The 23,307-nt window shown below is 43.3% G+C and overlaps 1 protein-coding gene across 3 annotated transcripts in view; it reads left to right on the plus strand.

The window, feature by feature from the left end:
* Window positions 1–22,797, plus strand: part of setd4 (SET domain containing 4) — a 39,136-nt gene extending 16,339 nt beyond the window's left edge. For all 3 annotated transcript variants that reach the window (XM_059968894.1, XM_059968895.1, XM_059968896.1), the window contains 5 exons: window positions 2,730–2,904; window positions 4,157–4,238; window positions 7,783–7,863; window positions 10,097–10,220; window positions 21,319–22,797. In XM_059968894.1, the coding sequence (XP_059824877.1) occupies window positions 2,730–2,904; window positions 4,157–4,238; window positions 7,783–7,863; window positions 10,097–10,220; window positions 21,319–21,456 (600 nt within the window). In that variant the 3' untranslated portion in view covers window positions 21,457–22,797. The remainder of the gene's footprint in view (window positions 1–2,729; window positions 2,905–4,156; window positions 4,239–7,782; window positions 7,864–10,096; window positions 10,221–21,318) is intronic.
* The last annotated feature ends 510 nt before the right edge of the window (window positions 22,798–23,307 follow it).

The following is a 23,307-nucleotide window of genomic DNA, read 5'->3' on the forward strand; positions in this document are numbered from 1 at the left end:
GACCTCAGGACCAAAATGTCACGTTCACTTGCTGACAGGAAGAAAAGCTCTCAGTATGAGCCAGCCTGAGCCGCTGGCCCATTTTCTCCTAGCAACAGTTTCCAGAGCAAGGGGGGTATTAGCCAGGACTCGGTCCAACGGCCAACCAAGGCTCACTACTCTGCTTCCCACCTAGAGAAACGAGTGTGAGTGGGAAAGGAAAGCACACGCGGTAGCAGAGACCTGGGGGCCGGTGATTCAGCAACAACTGTTCACATTTTTTGTGGCCCCCTTTGTTAAGAAAAGTGGCCTATAATCTAACAAAATGTAATCTAGCCACAGTAATGGGTGTTGAGAGATGTTACCACGAGCTGCATTCTGCAAAGGAGCAAAGAACAAATGGAGGATGGGTTTAAGAATTGCTTTAGCTGACAGTGATGATTCCACACGAGGGCAAACGTGGATTGCTGACTTCTGCAAATTGGAGGGTTAGAAATGATTGCAGGGATGGAGGAGGTGGGGGCAAGGTCTTTGAGAGAGTTAACCACAAGCTGGACAGTGCAGTGTCTCTGAAGGCAAAGAGATGATTGATGTATTGGGTTTAATTCCAAGTTTATTGTCATGGATGTAGGTACCCAGAGAATGAATGCCATGAAAACGAGCATTCAGCAGCGGCAGCACAGAATGTTACAAACTTGCAAACATGGATTTCATAAACTTAAATTCACACACTCAGCAGTCCTCATCGAGGGATCAGCAGTGGGGAAGGGTGAGCAATTTCACGTTCCTGGGTGTCAATATCTTGGAGGATCTATCCTGGGCCCAACGTATCGGTGTAGTTACAAAGAAGACATGACAGCAGCTGCATTTTGTTAAGAATTTGAGGATAATTAGTGTGTTACCAAAGACACTCTCAAATTTCTACAGATGTACTGTGGGGAGCATTCTAACTGGTTGCTTCACCTCTTGTTATGGGTGGGGGCAGGGGCTACTGCACAGGATCAACAGAAGCTGCAAGGAGATGTGAACACTGTCATCTCCATCATGGGCACTAGCCTCTCTAGCATCCAGGAACTCTTCAAAGAGTGGTGCCTCAAAAAGCGCCATCCACCATTAAGGACCCCCTCATCGCCCAGATCATGCCCTCTTCTCATTGTTGGCATCAGGGAGGAGGTACAGAAGCCTGAATGCACACACTCAACAATTCAGGGATAGCTTCTTCCCCTCTGCCATCAGACTTCTGAGTGGATATTGAACTCATGAACACTACATAGAACATAGAATAGTACAGCACAGTGCAGGCCCTTCGGCCCACAATGTTGTGCCAACCCTCAAACCCTGCCTCCCATATAACCCCCCACCTTAAATTCCCCCATATACCTGTCTAGTAGTCTCTTAAACCTTTACTAGTGTATCTGCCTCCACCGCTGACTCAGGCAGTGCATTCCATGCACCAACCACTCTCTGAGTGAAAAACCTTCCTCTAATCCCCCTTGAACTTCCCACCCCTTACCTTAAAGCCATGTCCTCTTGTATTGAGCAGTGGTGCCCTGGGGAAGAGGCGCTGGCTGTCCACTCTATCTATTCCTCTTAATATCTTGTACACCTCTATCATGTCTCCTCTCATCCTCCTTCTGTCCAAAGAGTAAAGCCCTAGCTCCCTTAATCTCTGATCTACCTCACTTCTATTTTATAAATATATATATACATATATAAAATTATAGTTTTTATCCTTATAATGTATTGCAATGTACTGTTGCCACATAACAACAAATTTCACAATGTATGCCAATGATATTTAATCTGATTCTGACATCAGTTGTACATAACTTACACAGCCCAATAATCAAAAGTAATATAACAACATTAGCAGGCAAGAGAAAATTGCAGATGCTGGAAATTCAAGCAACACACACACAAAAAGCTGGAGGAACTCAGCAGGCCAGAGAGCATCTATGGAAAAAAGTACAGTCGATGTTTCGGGCCGAAACTCTTCAGCAGGACTGGAGAGAAGAAAATGATGAGGAGTAGATTTAAATGTGGGGGTTGGGAGGGAGAAAGACAAGTTGCTAGGTGAAACTGGGAAGGGGAGGGGGAAATAAAGAGCTAGGAGGTTGATTGGTGTGTGGTTGAAGAGTTGGAGAGCTACAGCAATCATGGAGTATTAACATTTGGTGAAGGAGTTGAGACTTATCAAGTCTTGCCCTTCCCCATCTCTGTATGGGCCTTTTGGCTCACGATGTTGAGCCGACCTTTTAACCTAATCTAAAATCAATCAAACTTTTTGTAGGAGCTATTTTGTATGACGCGCACTCTGATCAATCCAATAGTAATGTCCCAAAAAGTCCAAGTAATGTATTTAATCCTTTATTAGCAACTAGCAAAACATAAAATCTTGATGCAACATTAAACGTACCTAAGTGGACTTGAGCGAAGTTAAGCGGTCAACAGAAGATATGACACCTGACAGACCCCAGAACAAGTCACGAAGATGTAATTGAACCTTTGGCTTCTACCACGCCCCACCCATGTGACTAGATCAACGTGCAACTCGGAATACAATGCAGATAGAAAACAGTTCCGTGGCTGTTACATCGGTGTGAGTGCAAAGTCATCACGGTGCTGCCAAACTGATGGACTGGCGTTCTGCTGGTTGGTTCAAGGACCGAGTGGTTGAGTAGCTGCTCGTGAAGCTGATGATGCCATACTTCAGGTCTCTGCCATTTGACTTGTATTTCTCATGTCATCAGGTATCGGCTGCCTTTAACCAGCAAAGTGAATGTTACGAGATTAGAACGTTAAAAAAGTGCCGGAGGTACGAGCAGGTTTTTATCTGCTACGGTCCACATGACAATCAGCGGCTTCTCTTGGAGTATGGATTTGTAGCTGGCAGTAACCCGCACAGCGTGGTGTACGTTGACAAAGGTGAGGCTGTTGCACCTGAGCTGACGCAAAGGTGAATTTGTTATTCTTCCACTCTCCAGTTTTCCACTACCATCCACCCTGCTTGTTGGACCATTGGAATATAAGACGTAGGAGCAGAATTGGGCCATTTGGCCCGTCTAGTCAGGTCTGATATTCCATCGTGGCTGATCTATCCATTTTCTATTTCCTGCCTTCTCCTGTAACCTTTGACACACTTACTAATCAAGAACTTATCAATCTCTGCTTTAAATATACCCAATGATTTGGTCTGCACATGCGTCTGTGGTAATGAATTCCACTGATTCAGCACCCTCTGGCTGAAGAAATTCCTCATATCTGTTTCTAAAGCAATGTCCTTCTATTCTGAGGCTCTGCTGCTTGATCCCAGACTCCCCCCTTTAAAGGAAAAATCCTCTCCACATCCACTCTATCCAAGGTTTCAATGAAATCTTCTCAGTGTTCTTCTAATCTTTTTCTAAGGTTCTTCCCTATATCCAGTCTCCGTTGAATAACTGAGGCTGAGAGACTTAGCAGACTGTTCTGTGCATGAACTGAACCCACTTTAGGAGAACAGATGCTTGATAGTAGTTTTAACCCAGCTCGTAACTGGATGTAAGTTTCACCTGTCAGTTATGACTTATCAGTAGACTACATAACAGAATAAGGTCTTGCAGTGTGCAAAACCAGTGACATATGTGCTGCTGTGCCTTCCCCTTTATCTTGTTAAGGTAAGGATGAAGATTAGCTTTCTTTGTCACGTGTACATCAAAACATACACTGAAATGTGTTGTTTGCACCAACAACCAACATAGTCTGAAGATGTTCTGAGGACAGCCCGCAGGTGTTCCCATTGCCCACAGTTTACTAACGCTATAACCTGTCAACTTTGGAATGTGGGAGGGCTCTTTTCAGTAAGTATTGTGATTCTCTACTTGCCCCTTCACTGTGCTGTTCTGTGATTAGTAGCTCCAGTTTCCTCTTGCGTTCCACATGTGTACAGGCTAGGGTTAGTGATCTTGTAGGCATGCTGTGTTGGCGCAGGAAGCCTGGTGATTCTCGCGGGCTGCCCAACTCAATCCTCGCTGAATTAATTTGGTTTAACATAATTGGCGCATTTCACGTGATGGTGGAATGTGGAATTCATTTTAATTAAATTTCGGTTTTCCATCAGCCATGTCAACATGCTGTAGATATGAAAAGATTTTTTTCTGAAAAGAAGCCAAAAAATGTCATTTTTCTTGTTGGATTTCAGATTTTCTTTGTTGTCAACTTTCCCCAAAAGATAAACTGCTGAATGGAAAGCTGTTATTCCTGCAGGACCAACGTCTCCTGGAGTAAGTATTGTCTGTCTAATTTGCCAACTTAAATTAAGAAAGCAACACCCAAAACAAAACATGGCAAGTCAGGCAGCAACTATGGAGCCTCAGGGCTCACATCACCAAGTTCAAGAAAAGTCACTACCCCTCAACCATCAGGTCCTTGTATAAAAGGGGATAACTACACTCACTCACCCCATCACTGAGATGTTCCAACAACCAATGACCTCACTTTAAGGGCTCTATCTCACATTCTCTTTATTTATTGCTATTTACTTATATTTGCATTTGCACAGTTTGTCTTCTGCACTCTGGTTGATTTTTCATTGATCCTGTTATAGCTACTATTCTGCAGATTTGCTGAGTAGCCAGCCGACGGTGTAGTAGCGTCAGCACTAGACTTGGAGGCGAGTGGTCCCGGCTTCGAACCGGCCAGCTCCTTGCTTGCTTTCCATCTGTGCCGGGTTGAGTCTTGAGCTAGGAACTCGGACTTATAAGAACAGACAAAACAGTTAAAGGAACGGCAAGGTTGCCGTCCGATGCATGGAAAGGAATAAAAACAACAAAATTTGCTGAATATACCTGCAGGAAAATGAATTTCAGTTGTATATGCTGACGTATATATACTTTGATATTAAATTGACTTTGAACTTTGAATAAACAGTAACATTTCGGGCTGAGGCCCTACAGCAGGACCTCACAGTTGCTTCAGGTCAGAAGTTTACTGTTTCCTGTGTGGGTGCTGGGACCTTCCCGTTAGCAGTAAAACACTTTTTTAGCAGATAAAGTTTCCAAAAGTCAAATGGCAAAAGCAGCGTACTCAGCAAGAACATGCACAATGCATTAAAAACTCCCCAACCTGTCCTTGCCAACTGTACTGGTCTCTGTTAATGACTCGCCTGTGTCTGCAATGAATGTCATTTTTCCCACTGAAAGGGCTTTACTTTAATTGAAATACGCTCCTGGGCTTATCTCTTCTGGGAGAGCTGATTCGAGTGATCATTTGTCTCCGTCGTTGGAACAAGGACATCTCCCTGGTCGGACTCAGAGACCTTTATGTTGAACTTGCTAATTCCTTTAAAAAGACTGGAGAGAATGATATCCGCTGCAGCTTACATATTTAAAACTTCCTGTTTTAAACGTCAAAGATCGTGCCTAATCTGAGCATTTTTGCATTTTCTGCTTTACTTTTGATCATAATTCTATTTATCGAGATACAGCTTGGAGTAGGCCCTTACGTCACGTCACCCCAGCAACAACCCCCCCCCCCCCCCGATTTGATCCGAGCCTGATCGCTGGACAATTTATAGTTACCAATTAACCTACCAACCGGTTTGTCTTTGGATTGTGGGAGGAAACCAGAGCACCTGGAGGAAACCTATGTGGTCACGGGGAGAACGCACAGGCTGTGGTGAGGATTTTAATTGGCAAAGGATAGAATGTGGGTTTTTTGAATTGCAATGTGAAATGTATTCACTGAGGGTGGTGGTTTTGCAATTTGTTTTTTCTGCTGAAGAACTGTTTCTCTGCCAGATTTTGACCTTGCAATCATCAGAGTATAAACCTTCTGTGGTATTACCGGTTTAGTGTCCCTGGATGATAGTTTCAAACACTTGCACTATATTCAGTGCATTATTGAGGGCAGCCCCGTGGACTCGGGTTCACAGCACAGGGTTGTATCCGGAATCATTTTACTCCATTGTCAGAGTTCATATTTGAGGTTTCTGTATCCTTAGCAATTGGAGAAAACTGAGAATCTTCTAACATTTTGCAATCTGGTTGATTTTTCATTGATCCTGTTACAGATGCTATTCTGTAGCGTTGCTGTGATTGGCCTCAGTAAGTATGTAATTCTTTACCAAATATGGCTGTGCAGGAAAGTCATTGGGGTACACTTGATAGGTTCTTGATCAGTAAGGGCATCATAAAGGCAGGGGAATTGTGTTGAGAGGGGTAATAAATCAGCTATGATCGAGTGGCAGAGCAGCTAAATGCCCTAATTCTGCTCCTGTGTCTTATGGTCTTATACCAGCTGGGTTATAATGAGCTAATCAAGGCCAAAGGAAGAAAATTAAAAGGAGTGAGTTTCAGTGAAAAGGAGTGCGAGCTTCAGAGCTTTGAATAACAAAATAGGGAATCCTTAAAGTGAGATCATTGGAGTGGGCACATCTCAATGGATGGACAAGTGAGTGTAGTTATCCCCTTTTGTTCAAGTGCCTGATGGTTGAGAGGTGGTAACTGTTCTTAAACCTGGTGGTGCAAGTCCTGAGGTTCTTGAAACTTCTATCTGATGATGGCAGGAAGGAAAGCATGGCCTGGGTGGTGAGGATCTCTGATGAAGGGGGCTGCTCTTCTACAACAGCTGATTCATTGCCACCTTTGATACGGCCCACAACAGTGGTGCCGTCGGCAAACTTGTACATGTAGTACAGTGAATACCGAGAATTACTACCATACTGTGCAGAAGTCTTAGGCACCCTAGCTATGTATATGTACGTAAGACTTTTGCACAGGACTGTACAGTATGTGGACTGTATTGGTAATCAGCACAAAGTGAGGCATTTCATTGCATGGTTTATTATTTCAATGTACACGTGAAGAAAAAAAGCTAACCTCCAAATCTTTGTTTGAAATCAGAGCAGCAATAACACGAGTAGTCTATTAACATGCTTCTGTATTTCATAAGACAGACAGACATACTTTATTGATCCTGAGAGAAATTGGGTTTTGTTACAGTCACACCAAGAATAGTGTAGAAATATGGCAATATAAAACCATAAATAATTAAATAATAATAAGTTAATCATGCCAAGTGGAAATAAGTCCAGGACCAGCCTATTGGCTCAGGGTGTCTGACACTCCGAGGGAGGAGTTGTAAAGTTTGATGGCCACAGGCAGGATCATATGATCATAAAATCATAAGATGTAGAATTAGGCCACTCGGCCCATTGAGTCTGCTTCGCCATTTCATCATGGCTGATCCATTTCCCTCTCAGCCCCAGTCTCCTGCCTTCTCCTTGTATCCCTTCGTGCCCTGACTAATCAAGAACTGATCAACCTCTGCTTTAAATATGTCCAATGACTTGGCCTCCACAGCTGCCAGTGGCAACGAATTCCAGAGATTCACTGCTATCTGCCTAAAGAAATTCCCTTTTACCTCTGTTCTAAATCAACATTCCTGTATTCTGAGGCTGTGCCCTTGGACCTGGATTCACCCACCATAGTATTTCATACCATGCGATTTATGGATTTGACTGTAGTTCAATAGGAGTCTTCCAGTTTTATGTTTTATATTCTGTCTTTTTACCCATTCTTTCTTGTAGCCATTGGCGCGATTTGTTTGTTTTTTGGCAGGGTGTATGGTTTGGGGTTTGATGTTCTTCCTGCTGTTTGCGTGATTTTTTTTCGCATGAGGGTTGGTTGATATTTTTCTTTAAACTGCTTCCATGTTTTGTATTCGTGGACAAATATGAGAGTTGTATACTGCGTACATACTTCGATCATAAATGTAACTTGAACCTCATTTCACCTCTGGAACCAAAGTATTCTTGAATGCTTCTAGAAACTTGACGTTCGGACGTGATGGACCTTCTTGGCGGCTTCTGACGGCGCTTAAAATTGCTTGCCTCACAGCAGAAGAATAGTAAGTGGATATGTTTCTTTTAATACACTGTCAGTTTGTGGTTAAGCTTTTGCGCTAACCCAATGTGGGTATTGGAGGGCACGTGCTAGAAACTGTTTGAAAACACTGAGGGTGAACACTCCTACTTGTGTTCATGGAGACATTGTGGGTTAGTTCAAGTTTATTATCATCCGACTGTACATGTATACAACCAAGCGAAAGAACTAACCTCCGGACCACAGTGCACCCACAAAACATAAACCAGCATCTAAACCAAAACCAGTATAGGAAGGCTGTTGAAACTTTGGAGAGGGCACAGAAGAGGCCTGATTTAGAGGGCACGGGCTATCGCGAGAGGCTAGATAAACTTCAGTTGTTTTCGCTGAAGTGCCAGAGGCTGAAGGGAGAACTGATAGAGGTTTACAAGATTATAAGAGCCATAGATAGAGTGGCCAGAGAGCACCCGTTTCCTGGGGTTGAAATATCTAGTCCCAGAGGGCACGCATTGAAAATGAGAGGGGGTAGGTTCACGGGGTGTGTGAGGGGTAGGTTTATCACTTAGCGAGTCATGGCTGCCTAGAATGGTGGGAGAGGCAAATACATGAAAGATTTTTAAGAGATGTTTGAATAGGCACATGGATGTAAGGAATATGGAGGGATATGACATGGTGTAGGTAGGAGGATGTTTTTGATTTGCTTTTCAGCTGGTTCAGCACAACATTGTGGGTAGAATGGCCTGTTGCCGTGCTGTACTGTTCTATGTTTTATTGCCATAAATATGTTAATAAACCAGTAAGTTAATAATAAGCCGATTGGAAGAATGTAGTCCCATTTATTATAGGTAGGTTCCCAAGTACATGTAACACTCTGGTGCACAGTAATCAAAACTTGCTAATGGAATGTTGACATTTATCTCAAGGGCACTGGAATTTAAAAATAAGCACACTAAAACAAGGGTTTGATAGCCTTGGAGTGTTATTCCAGTGAATTTGGCAGTGAACTTCAGAAAATATATTTTAGAAACTTTCATAATGTTAGGGATTAAAAGTCTCCTGCTGAGAGGAGGCTGCATAAACGTGGCTCAACTCCCTTAAATTTAGACAGTTGTACTGATGTAGTTCAGCTTGGGGCTAACAACCCTGACTGGTCAAACAAAATAGTTATGGAAACAGCAATGAAGAATCCTACATATGTGTGTGTGGTGGTATTCCTGAGTCTCCACCCAACTGACAGTAAGTCAGGAGGAAGCTACTGACACAATGAAGGAAGCCGTGAACGTTGCCAGAAATGGAGGATCTTCATTGCTGCCCCAAACACCAGCAGTGTAATGGGCAAAGGAAGAAGAACTAATGTTGTTCTGAGAGTGCAGATGCAGCCTCATCCTAAGTTTGCTGTTCCTCAGTTCTGCATTGGACTGTTGGCTGGAGGTTTTTGTCTTCATGCCTCTGAGTGGGACTGGAACCTGGAACAAAGGATGTAATCTAATTGAATAACTCCTTTCCCTAAGTTTCATTCTTCTTTCATCCCTCTGGAGATATCATGGAAATTCCGAACAAACTCCTTTGTGGGAGCTGTACCGGCAAACAAAGACTGGAATGATTCAAGAAGACCTAAACGACAGGAAAGTAGCTTTCCTTGGATTGCTGATACTCCAAGAGCAAATACGAAAGCAATCCTCACAGGGATTCGACACACACAAAAAATGTTAGAGGAACTCAGCAGGCCAGCCATCACCTATGGAGAGGAATAAAGAGTCGCTATTTCAGGCTGAGATCCTTCTGAAATGTCAGCTCTTCATTCCTTCCCATAGATGGTGCCTGACCTGCTGAGTTCCTCCAACATTTTGTGCATGTTGCTCTGGATTTTCAGCATCTACAGTTTCTCTGCTGGGACTAGAGTGCAAATGGGGGTGGTACAGTAGTGTAGCTGATAGCATCACAGTTCATCATGCCAGCTGTGCTGAGACTGCGAGGGTTTCCCCCAGGTACTAGTTTCCTCCCACACTCCAAAAATGTGTGAATTAGGGTTAGTAAATTGTCTGACTATGTTGACGTGGAAGCATAGGGACACTTGGGGGCTGCCCTAGCACACCGTCCGACTGTGTTGGTTGTTGACACAACAGTGTATTTCACTCCACGTTGCAATGTACTTGTGACAAACAAAGCTAGTCTTTATCTTTTATCACATTGAAGGCAAAGTGTGAAACTCTGAAAAGGTGGACCGAACTGAGTTATCGATTCTTTGTGCCCTGTAGTTCACTGAGAAAAAACATCTCGCTTGGGTTGTATGTATCTGATGAGAACGAGAGGAGCAGTCTAGACCTTGCAGGGAGGCTCTGTCTCCATCTTATGAACGAAACCCAGAAGGTGATACAACAGGTGAGTGTGTTTTTATCTGGTGCTGTTCAGTTTGAGAATAAAACTCCACCTCATCTGCTGTCCAACCATTGGGAAATTCTGATGGTCTGTCATCTTGTTCACTGGGTATTGTTTCCAAAGTTCTCTCCCATTTTACCAGTCCTTTGTTCCCCGAAAGTCCCGTGGGCCTGTGCTATCCTGAGATTCACAAGGTCTCTCTCTCTCTCCCTCTCCCTCTCCCTCTCTCTCCCTCTTCCTCCCCCTCCCTCTCTCCCTCTCCCCCTCTCCCTCTCTCCCCCTCTCCCTCTCTCTCTCTCTCTCCCTCTCTCTCCCTCTCTCTCCCTCTCTCTCTCCCCCTCTCTCTCTCTCCCCCTCTCTCTCTCTCTCTCCCCCTCTCTCTCTCTCTCTCCCCCTCTCTCTCTCTCTCTCTCTCTCTCTCCCCCTCTCTCCCCCTCCTTCCTGGGTCTATGGTTCCCATGTTCCCCTAAATCCAGCAGTGTTAATTATTGCACCTGATGTTCCTTTTGTGGTCTCCATCAGTGAAACTGGATGTAGATTGGGATACCAATTTGGTGAGCACTTTCTGTGCCAGCTGGGATCACGTCACTTCAGTTCCACTTTACATTCCCACACCACCATGACTATCCATGGCCTCCTCTTCGGTTAGTTCATGGCCAAACAAAAATTCGAGGAAGTGCATATCATGCACAAATTGCCACTTTAGTAGGTATTTTCTGTATCTAATAAAGTGGCCACCGAGTGTGTGTTCGTGGTCTTCTGCTGCTGTAGCCCATCCACTTCAAGGCATGACGTGTTTTGCATTCAGAGATGCTCTTTTGCACACCCCTGTTATAATGTGGTTATCTGAGTGCCTTCCTGTCAGCTTGAACCAATATGCGCATGACCTCTCATTAATGAAGCGTTTTCGCCCAGTGAACTGCAGCTCACTGGATTTTTTTTTGTGTTTGGCACCATTCTCTAAAACCTAGAGACTGTTATGTGTGAAAATCCCAGGAGATCAGCATTTTCTGAGATACTCAAACCACCTGGTCTGGCCCCAACATTCATTTCACGGTCAAAGTCACTTAGATCACATTTCTTCCTCATTCTGATGTTTGCTGTAAACAACAACTAAACCCCTTGACTATATCTTCAACCCGGCACCGTGAATAACAAATTCTCAAATTTCTCTAACCACTCCCCCTCTTTTCTTTTCTCTCTCTCCTCCTGATCCCATCGGCCCCCATCACTAACTCTCTCCCACCCTCTCCATCTGCGCATCACCCACATACCCCTACCACTGGTTCCCCGCCTCACATCTCTCCCTTTATTCCATGCTCCACCATTCTGTCCCATCAGATTCCTAGTTTCTCAGCACTTTGTCACTTCCACCGATCACCTTCCAGTTTATGACATCATTCTCACTTCCCAGCCTCTCAATTGTCTTTCACCTCCCTCAGCTGAAACTGCCTAACACTGCCAGCTCTGGCTCCATCTCCTTCCCGCAAACCCCATTCCACTGGCTATCGACCCTCTTTCTTTCCAGTCTTGACCGGAAACATCTGGTAACAAACAGTTGTGGTTATTAAATTGTGGGCAGAAATGTGGCGACATTTACGGGCTGCCCTGTGCAATCCTAACTGATTTGACACAAAATGGCGCATTTCAGTGATCGTTTCAATGTGCATGTGACAAATAAAGCTAATCTTTAAACTTTGAGCTATATGGATATATTTGAGAAGCATGGAGAATTCTCCTGTGAAGAAAGAATATAAAGGAAGATTTACTAAGCATGTTTTTTTAAATTATGAGGTGTTTGATAACGAGTTGTAAAGTGGAGATTACATTCAGTGAGCTGATGGCCAGGGTGTACAGTTGACAAAGAATGAGATGAGAATTTATTATGCAGTTTTGATGATGTGGAATGTTTTTTCACGAGGGGGTGGTAGAAACAAGTTCAAGAGTAACATTTAAAAGGTAATGAACTCTGTGCTTCACGATAAATTTGTATGGCTCTGGGGAATAGCTAAATGAATAGCTATTTCAAAGAGGATATTCATGATTAGCCAAATGCTGATCTCTGGCTCTGTCACATTCTGTGGTTACTGGTTAAAACAGTCTGGTTTTGTAGACATCTGGATGATTGAACTTGCAAGAAATTTATAATTTTTCCAACGCTAATTCATCCCGAGGGATTATTTGTAGGGAAGGAAGAAGGTTTTTGTAAGGGTTACAGAAACTTATTTTAAAAATACATAATATTCTGTCAAACAAGGTTATGGAACAGAATCTCAGGAGGATTACAGCAAGGAATGAGGCATTTGAACCATCAGATCAACCTGGTTCAGTACGTGCTTTGTTATTTCTTTGCCAGCCCCTGTTTACACTACTGTATGGCTTTTACAGATTTCCATGCAGATTTGTTCATCCCCACACTCTCTTCATCAACAACCTCCAGAGTACAGTGGATTCTGGTTAATTGGGCCTTTGGTTAATTGGAGCAGATGTTTAATTGGGACACTATGCCACTTCATTGGGACGGGAGAATCTTGCCAAACGGTTTCTAATTAGAAAATCCCTAGCTCACTCAATCGATCTTCATAAGACATTCTCTCCAATCCAATAAGCATACTTGTAAATTTCCTCTACACGTTCTCCAAAGCTTGCATATCCTTCCGATAAAGAGGTGATCAGAACTGAACACGATATTGCAAGTGAGGTATTAGTCAGATATCCAACTGGTATCTGACCAATTGGGCTATCTTCTTTCGAACCATGTTTAATTTGCACCAGGTCTTTATGTGAACCTGTGTTAGATTGCAAGGAAGCAGAGAAAGAGTTGGAAAATGAGAGATTGGCTCGTTGCTTCTCAGCCAGTATGAATCAGAATCAGACTTGTTATCACTGACATACAGTATGTCGTGATATTTATTTTGCGGCAGCGGTTTAGTACAATACAATATGACACAACACACAATGATGATGGTACAATACACTAAAGATTACTAAGAAATACAGAACATTAAAAGCAAATAAATAGTGCAAAAGAAGAGTAAAATAGTGAGGTAATGTTAACGGATTCATGGACTGTTCAGAAATCTGATGGCTGAGGGGAAAATGCTGTTCCAAAAAACCCAGCTTATACATCTTTGGACTCCTGTACTCCCTGATGGTAATAGCAAGAAGAGTGCATGTCCTGGATGGTGAGGGTCCTTCAAGGTGGATACCACCTTCTTGAGGCACAGCCTTCTGAAGATGTCCTTGATGGTGGGGAAGCTGGTTGAGTCTACAACCCTCTGCAGCTTTTTCTGATTCAGTGCATCGGTGCCTCTGCACCAGATACTGATGTAACCAGTTAGAATGCTCTCCTTGATACATCTGTAGAAATTAGCCAGAATTTCTGGTGACATATCACATCTCCTCAAACTCTTATTGACATGTAAGCACTGGTGTGTCTTCATGTGGTCGAGGATTGAGGATGTAAGGATTGATGCTGATGATTGAAGCCTGAGAGTCATTCGAAAGTCTTGAAGACTGGAGCCCTTTGTCTGCAAATCTCTGAGTCCACTGGGGAAGTCAAAAGCCCAATGTATGCGAGTTCGAGTCCACTGGAGGCTGAAGACAGCTTGATCTGGAGTTGAAGGACTGTGTTCATGCATGGGTGGATGGGGTAAGGGGGAGGAATGGGGCTTGTTTTGATATTGCTTATATTCTGTTCTGGTGTGTTCTGAGAAGCGTTGCGGGCATGCTATCTGTGTTGCTGGCAGAGTGAGTGGTGACACTTGAGGCCCTACCCCGACTCCCCCTCGGATGTATTCGTCGTGAACACAAAAGACACGTTTCACTGTGTGTTTCGATTGTACACATGATAAACAAATATGAATCTAGAATCTAGTCTGTAGAAATGGATCTGAAACCAGTACTGGAACTCCTCTCTGTACTGAGGTTCCCAATCTTTTCATCATGTCAGTGGCAATGCCCCACTCAGCAGTTTTTCTGTCTGTTTTTCTCTTCATTTTGTGAACTTGTTGGCACTTGTTGGGGCTGAGATCTGCAGGCTCCAGACATCCTCAACTGCCTTGCTCATGAAGTTATTGCTCATTAACTGGACATCCCAACTTAAGTGGATTGTGAGCTGACTGACCCTAGCACGTTCTGTGTGGCTTATGTTTATAGTTTGGTTTGCTGTATGAAGATCAGACTCAGGTTTGATATCACTGACATATGTCTTGAAGTTTGTTGTTATGTAACTGCGGTACAATGCAATACATTACAAAAAGTAAATTATGGTAGGTATATGTGTGTATAATATATAAAGTTAAATAAGTAGTTCAAAAAGGGGAAAAATGTAGTGAGGTAGTGTTATGGGTTCAATATCCATTTAGGAATAGGATGGCAGAGGGGTAGAAGCTGTTCCTGAATCACTGAGCGTGTGCTTTCAGGCTCCTGTGCCTCCACCCCGATGGTAGCAATGACAAGAGTGAGAACCTTGTCCGAGTCCCTTTCTCACCCTATTCTCTCTTCCCCTCAGACATTCTGGCTTGCTTGATGTTTTCTTTCTGACTCTCAATAACTTTACTCGAGCCAACAGTCTTTCCTGAGCTTTGTATTACACCAAACAGCGACACTCAGGGAGCTAAATGGAAAACACATGCAGATAATTTTTTTTTAACACAAGAGATTCTGCAGATGCTGGAAATCTAGAGTTACACACACACAAAATGCTGGAGGAACTCAGCAGATCAGGCAGCATCTATGGAGAGGAATAAACAGTGAATGTTTTGCTTTGAGACCCTTCATCAAGACTGCAAAGGAAGGGGGAAGAAGCCAGAATAAGGTGGTGGGGAAGAGGAAGGGTTAGTTTTCTATGTTGTTTTTGCCTTCTGGCAATATTTAGGATTACATTGTAAAATGGTAAGAAAAAAGATAGAAATCTGAAATAAAACACAAAATGCTGTTATGAATCATTTTGTTTAGACTTTCTCCAGAGCTATCTGTTATTCACTGCCACTTTTCTGATCAGTGCAACGGCAGAGGGGAAGAAGCTGTTCCTGAATTGTTGAGTGCATGCCTTTAGGTTTCCTCCTCCCTGATGGTAACAATGAGAATGAGGCATGTCCTGGGTGATGCAAGTCCTTAATGCCTTTTTCAGGCATTACTCCTTGAAGGTGTCCTGGATCCTATGAGGACTAGTGGTAAGTTTACAGCTGTTTGCAGCTTACTCTGATCCTGTGTAGTAGGCCCCCCCATGCCAGACTGTGATGCATCCAGTTAGAATGCTTTCCACCTTACATCTGTAGACATTTTCCCGTGTTTTGGAGACGTAGCAAATCTTCTCAAACTCCTAATGAAATATAGCTTCTGTCATGTTTTTTTTTTAACTGCATCATTATGTTGGGCCCAGGATAGATCCTCAGAGATCTTGACACCCAGGACTTGAAATTGCTCACTCTCTCCACTTCTGATCCCTCTGTGAGAACTGGTGTGTGTTCCCACACCTTACCCTTTCTGAATTCCACAACCCAATCCTTTGGTCTTACTGATATTGAATGCAAGGTTTTGCTGTGACATCACTCAACTAGCTGATATATCTCACTCCTGTAAGCCTTCTCATCACCATCTGAAATTCTGCCAACAATAGATTCTCCTCTTTTTTTTGAGTCCGTAAGATAGGAGCAGAATTAGGCCATTCAGCCCATCAAGTCTGCTCCAATATTCCATCCTGGCTGATCTCCGATCCCATTCAACCCCATACACCTGCCTTCTCACCACATCTTTTGATGCCCTGACCGATCAGGAAACTATCAACTTCTGCCCATGCACTTGGCCTCCACCGCAGCCTGTGGCAGATCATTCCACAGATTCACTACTCTCTGGCTAAAAAATGTCCTCCTTACATCTGTTTTAAAGGGTTGCCCCTCAGTTTTGAGGCTGTGCGCTCTAGTTCTGGATACCCCCACCACAGGAAACATCCTCTCCACATCCACCCTATCTAGTCCTTTCAACATTTGGTAGGTTTCAATAAGATCCCCCTGTATTCTTCTAAATTCCAGTGAACTATTGGCCCAAAGCAGTCCAACGTTCCTCATAGATACCTCTTTATTTCTGGAATCATCCTCATGAACCTCCTCTGGACTCCCTCCAATGACAACACATTCTTTCTGAGATATCTCGGTCTCCCCTGAGCTCCTTTGCATTTTCTCTGTCTCGCCTCTTTCCCCCACTATCATCACCTGCTCTGCATCTTAAAACTTTTCACAAATTTGACAAAAGACCATCAGTCTACAGATCCTGCTCGACCTGCTGAGGAATTCCAGCATGTTCTGCTATATTAGCTGAAGTTTAAAAATTCCAGGTTCCAGTCACCATCTGAACAGCTAATTTATACATCCCATCTGTGCAGTAAGTGGAGATGAGTAAATGTGAACTTGCCATCAGAGACATGACCTCTCATGGTTACTGCCATTGGGGAGGAGTTGCAGGAATCCATAAATTTGCTGATGATACAACCATTGTTTGCAGAATTTCAGATGGCATCAAAAGGGGGTGCAGGAATGAGATATACCAGTTAGTTGAGTGGTGTCGCAGCAACAATCTTGCACTCACATCAGTAAGACCAAAGAACTGGTTGTGGACTTCAGGAAGAGTAAGACAAGGGAACACACACCAATCCTCATAGAGGGATCGGAAGTGGAGAGAGTGAGCAGTTTCAAATTCCTGGGTGTTAATATCTCTGAGGACCTAATCTGGACACAACATAAAGAAGGCAAGACAGTGGCTATTAAGAGTTTGGGGAAATTTCGTGTTTCCACTAAAAACACTTGAAAAAATCTACAAATGTACTGTGGAAAGCATTCTGGCTGGCTGCGTTACCATTTTGTATAGGGGGGCTACTCCACAGGATAAAAATAAGTTGTAGAAACTTATAAAATTAGTCGGTTCCGTCACGGGTACTAGCCTCCATCGTATCCAAGACATCTTCAAGGAGTGGTCCCTTAGGAAGGTGGTGTCTATCATTAAGGACCCAAATGCCCAGGACATGCCCTCTTCTCATTGTTACCATCAGGAAGGAGGTACAGAAGCCTAAAGGCACACACTCAGTAGTCCAGTTACAGTTTCTTCCCCTCTGCTGTCTGGTTTCTAAATGGACATTGAATCCACGAACACTACCTCACTACTTTTTATTTGTTTTTCTTAGCACTACTTATTTTAACTTAACTACTTAATAGGCATATATAAACTTAATGTAACTCTTGTCTTGTTCTCTATATTACCATGTATTTCATTGTACTGCAGCTGTAAAGTTAACAAATCTCACTACATTTTCTGGTGATTTTAAATATGATTCTGATGCTGAAGGCCAATACTCAATGATTTAAGAATGGCTTCTTTCCCTCTGCCATCAGATTTTTGAACCAAAATCAGGTTAAATATCACTGGAAATGTGTTATTTTGTGGTTGTGGTACAATGCAATGTATAATAAAAACTAAATTACCATAAGGGTGTGTATGTGTGTTTGTATGTATATGTGTGTTTGACTATGACCTGGGTGCTGGGGGCGCTCATGTTGTATGCTACTGGGGAGGCTAGTGCCCAGGATGGAGCTGGCTGTCTTTACAACTTTCTGCAGCTTATTTCAATCTGGTTCAGGCCCCCCCCCCCCCCCAACCCCAGACCAGATATTGGTCAAATGGACTGTTTTTCCCTTCTGCTCTATTTATGTATTTTTGTAATTTAGAGTAATTTTTATATCTTTGCACAGTTCTGCTGCTGCAAAACATACACAAGGTCTTGGCTGAAGCACTGACTTTTTACTCCTTTCCATAGACGCTGCCTGTTCGAGTTCCTCAGCATTTTGTGTACGTTATGTAAAAAAGATCAGGTCATTTAGGTCAATAATAATCAAATTCTGATTCTAAACACTAAAAAGCAAGAAGCTGAAATGAAGATCTGCTTTCGGAATTGTATTTTGCTGTATTTAGTTTGGAAACAAAGATTTTTGGAAACATCTGTCTACCTGAATTTTGTCATTTCAGAATAAGATTTATTTTCACTGCCTCGTATGATGTAAAATTTCCTCACACTTTGGGGGGGGGGGGCTAAGAATATTTATTTGAGTAGATTTTTAATAAGAGAAATCTGGGTTTGCTGCTTTATTTGAAGCAAACTGGTGTTGGGTTCTTGCTTGTTAGGTACCTCAGCCAATACAGATGAGAGTCATACAATTTTCATTAAGGCCAGAATCCATTTTACTAAACTCCAATCCTGTTTTTGAATGTGAGTGTTACAAGGAGAGCTCCTCCAGATGAGCATTGAAGAGAGAATGAATGCTTTGTGCCTCTCCACCGCCGGCTCCAATTACACTGACGGAATCCCATAGGCAGATGTAGCAGAGCCACCTACAAGTAAGAGATAATACCAGGGTAGCAGAGACTGCCAGAATTAGAGAGGAGAAATGGTACTGTGAATTGTTAGACTGTAAGAAAGATCGCTGGAAATACTGGCTGGGCCAAAACGAGTAAAGAAATGCTCGTCTTGTATATGTTCTGCCTGCTGTTTCTGTGTCAAATCCAGGCTGTAACAGCAGGAGTATGACCAGAAGCATAAAGCACTGACTCCAAGTGCTCCTCACAGAGTTGGCAGAGTTACTGCCATGTTTGTCTGACCAAACTTCAAATTAAGTGGGCAAAATTCTGAATGATTATTATGTCCAGTTTCTGTGAATGAACAAATTCTTTGTTTTGATCTGAGCCCCAAATTGCAACGTCTGCACGTAGCAAAGTCTCCTCATTCAGAGATTCAGATTTACCATGCCTGGGTTGAGCAATGGAAGCAACTTGCAGAATGGTGATAGGATTATCTGGTCAGTTTGCGATGACTGTTTTAAATCACGATGGCCTTTGCAGGGGAAACTGAAAGGATCTATTTGCCTTTAAAAGAGAGGTTGGTCACATGGAACAGTACAGCGCAGTGTTGTGCTAATGATGCAGGGCCAGCTCAGTACTGTAGCAGTTCCGTGCAATCACTTATTACTGATCATCCATCCGGATTCGATTCCTACAGCTGTGTTTACATTGCGCATGTACATTCTCCCCGTGACTGCACGAGTTTCCTCTGGGTGCTCCAGTTTTCATCCTGATGCACCATCAATAGCTCACACTGAGACGTAAGGCGAGATATCGGCTTTTATTGACTGGAAGAAGGAACCAGGAGTGAGTGTCTATCATACTATGTCCTGGAGACTGAGGCCGAGCGTCAGGCCTCAGATCGCCTTTATACAGGGGCCTGTGGGAGGAGCCACAGGAGCAGTCAGCAGGGGGCGTGTCCAGACAGACACATAGTTCACCACACATCCACACTCCAAAGATGTACAGTTAGAGCTATGGCTGTTAAGTTGTGGGCATGTTTTACTGGTGCTGGAAGCATGTGACCGTTGCAGATTGCTTCTAACACAATACTCACTGATTTGACATGATGAAAACAAGAATTTCACTGTACGTTTCGATGCATGCGACAAATAGTTAATTTTTAAAGATCTTAAATCTATATAAACCAACTCTACAATCAATCTAGTCATTCCCTCCTATGCAGCCCATAACCCTCCGTTTTTCTTACATCTATGTGCTTATCTAAGAATCTTTTAAACATTCTTATTGTAACAACCTCTACCACCAACCCTGGCGGTGTGTTTCAGACACCCGCCACTCTGTGTAAAAACCTGCCCCTGAAATCCTCGCCAAATTTTTCTCCACTCACCTTAAATGGATGTCTTCTGATATTGGCCAATGCCATTATGGGGGAGAAAGGTTCTGGCTGTCCAACATATCCATGCCCCTACAACTCTGTCAAGTCACCTCTCATCCTCTATCGCTCCAAAGAGAAAAGCCCTAGCACATGCAACTTATTTACGTAAGACATGTTTTCTCATCCTGGCGCACCTTGTCCGTCAGCATTGAACTCAATGTAGGACTGTCTTTGGAACTCCAGCTCCAGGCTTTTCTCTTGGGGTTTATTCCTGAAGCCTTCCCCATGAGTGGGTATAACAGGAGGGCAGTGGAGGTTTGAAATCAGAGTTTTCCTTCTCCTAGATGAGCTACCAACCACAGCTGATGAACCCCATCTGCCCAAAGTGACTGGTTTTAAGGTGCCAGTTAGTGGTTGAGGCAGGTGCAATAACAACATTCAAAAGTACTTGGACAGGAAAGATTTAGAGGGATATGGGCAAAAGGAACTAACTTAGAAAGGCATGGATGAGTTGGGCCAAATTTACCCCCATGTATTATCAAATCAAATCAAGTTTAATTATCATTCAAACCATACATAGCTACAGCTGAACGAGACAGTGTTCCTCTGGGGCCAAGGTGCAAAAGGTTCAAAAACAGCACGCAAACATAGGAAGGCAGCACCAATGGGTGAGGCCAGGCTCCAGCCAAGCTCTACCACATGTGTCTCTCACCTGGTCTGCAGCAGCCGGCAAGCCTGAGGCATGAGGCCTAGTTCTCACTACAACTGAGACTACACAGCTTTCATATCAACTCTCCCTCCACCAGACAAGGGTAACAGGGCTGTGGCAACTTACATTGTCACTGTCCAACACAGTCATGTGATTGCAAGTGAAATGTCTGGGACAATCTCACACAGTTAAAATGCACCAACTACGCACAGCTCTGGAGTAGCGGGCAACAGCACGATCTGCCAGGTCAGCTCCTCCGATATAATGATTGGCTCCTCCGTTATCCTGACCAGCTCCTTGGACACTATGGAAGACCACTTTGACACCTTGGCTGGCTCACCAGCCAACACCAGTCCAGCCACTTCAATCACTGATGGAGTAGCCCTGCAGTGCCCAGTGTTCTTGGAGTAGAATTGTCTTTGGATTGTAAAAAAATAATTTTACGAAGAAAAAAGCAGCTTTGTTTGGCCCCCCGAGAGGCTGCTGCATTTTCACGTGCTGCCATCTTACTGGAAATACCGGTGTCAGAATGACTCTATGAAGAGCCATAACCAAAGAGCCAAATTCCTATTTCCAAGGTTGCTGAGATTTTCCATGGGGATTGAATATATTTCTGAGATGCTTTCTAATCCTGTTCTGGTTTTATTTTGCCTCCCTGTTTCCAGCTTTCCAAGCTATCAGATGATGGAGCTGAGATCTCAGAGCAGCTGGAGTTGGTGGCAGCCCTGCGGAGAGAGGAGTTTGGGATACTCCAGGCGTCAATGCAAGTGCTACAAGATATGAAGGTCGCTACTCCCAGGTGACATTCGGAATGCAGAGGCTGGCTGTGCTCCCTATTGTTGGATCGGACAGCAGGATTGAACAGCTGTTTGGACTTGGAAAAACATGTGCAAAACAGTTCATTGTGAATCGGTTTATAATTGCTTTCAGAGGTTTCTGTAGTAAGTGCTAATATCGATAGAGACTGGAAAAGGTGATTTCCCAAACTTGGTCCATCACAGCTCAGAGTGAATGCCCTGCTGTTCCAGGGAAGTTGCTATTAGCAGAGTGGAACCTCAGCACAAGGAATGATGGAAAATCTAAGAGAGTGGTTCATGCACAGTGGTCTGGTGCAGTTGCTATCAGATACACAAGCTGCTGATGTGGTTTGTGATTACACTGGAACAAATGCAAGTGGATGACTGCTTTGTACTTGCAGTTAAATCCAGCACAGATTAGTAAAAACGGAATAACATGAATCTGATTTATTATCACTGAATTATGTCATACAATTTGTTGTTCTGTGACAGCACAATGGTGCAAGACAAAAAATACTAAGTTACAATAAAAAATAGTGCAGAAGAAGAATAGTGAGATTGCGTTGATGAATCCATGAAAACCGATGGCAGAGAGGATGAAGCTTTCCCTAAAATGTTGAGTGTGCATCTTCAGGCTCCTGTACCTCTTCCCTGAAGGTAGTAATGAGAAGGGGACATGCCCGGGATGGTGAGAGTTGTTAAAGAAGGATGCTGCTTCCTCGAGGCATCTCCTTTTGTAGATGTCCTCGATGGTAGGGTGGCTTGTGACTGTGATGGAGCTGGCTGGCTTCCATCTACTTGATTGATTATGGCTTCTAAAGAAATACAGCACACTGTGAAAATAATTATTTTGTTGAAAGATGAGCTTCAACTGCTGGTTCCTAACACCTTTCTTGGGGGAAAAAAACACTTTGTACACATAGGAGTGAACCATTTACTGGTAATGCCACTATGATGTAAACAATTAATTTGCATGCTCCATGAGCAGGTTTATGCATGCCTGAAATAATGAGCTGTTTCATTCTGCTGTCTTATTTACAGGATCATGGCAAGTGTGGGAAACTTGTGCATTGAGATTAATTGTATCAAAATCAAGCTCCAGTTTAAAAGCATATTTTGTATTCTGTAACATCCATTTCTAGATACAATTCAGAAGATGCAGGAATTATTCATGTCAGTGATGCCACACATAGGGCAGAAGTCCCTTTTGTACTGCCTGCAGAGATGGTGAAGGCAGGCTCAGTAACATTAACCAACGCAGGTTTCGCTTACCCACACAACAAGCTAGTTAAAAAAGTAATGCTAATAGTGTAGAAGTAGCCCTTTGACCTACTGTGTCTGTGCCAGCTTTGAGACCCAAGGTAAGGTGCCAATTACATACAAAATACTGTCAGTGATGAGGGTAAAGGTTAATGGTATTTTTGTGACCAAGACTAATGCAGAGGGCTTCCACAGGGTTAAATGCTTGGTTCCTTTCTTTTTCAAATACACATTAGTGATTCAGACCCATAACAGAGGCAATGACAAGTTTGCAGATAATAAATATTGGCCTTGTGATTAACACAAAGGAATCTTTACAATGGAGGAAGGCCACCAGACAAAGGAGTAGAACTGGGCTAGTCAACCCATCTGGTCTGCTTCGCCATTCTATCATGGCTGATTTATAACCCCTCCCAATCCAAAAGCCTGGATGGCTTTGACTAATCAAAGCCTCCACTTTACACCCAATAAATAAGCTTCTACAGCTGCCTGTAACACTGAATTCCACAGAATCAGTACCCTCTGGCTAAAGAAATTCTTCCTCATCTCTGTTCTAAATGAACATACCTCTATTCTGTGCTTTCTGATCCTAGACTT

Source organism: Hypanus sabinus, chromosome 4, assembly GCF_030144855.1.
Source record: "Hypanus sabinus isolate sHypSab1 chromosome 4, sHypSab1.hap1, whole genome shotgun sequence".
Classification (NCBI taxonomy): Eukaryota; Metazoa; Chordata; class Chondrichthyes; order Myliobatiformes; family Dasyatidae; genus Hypanus; species Hypanus sabinus.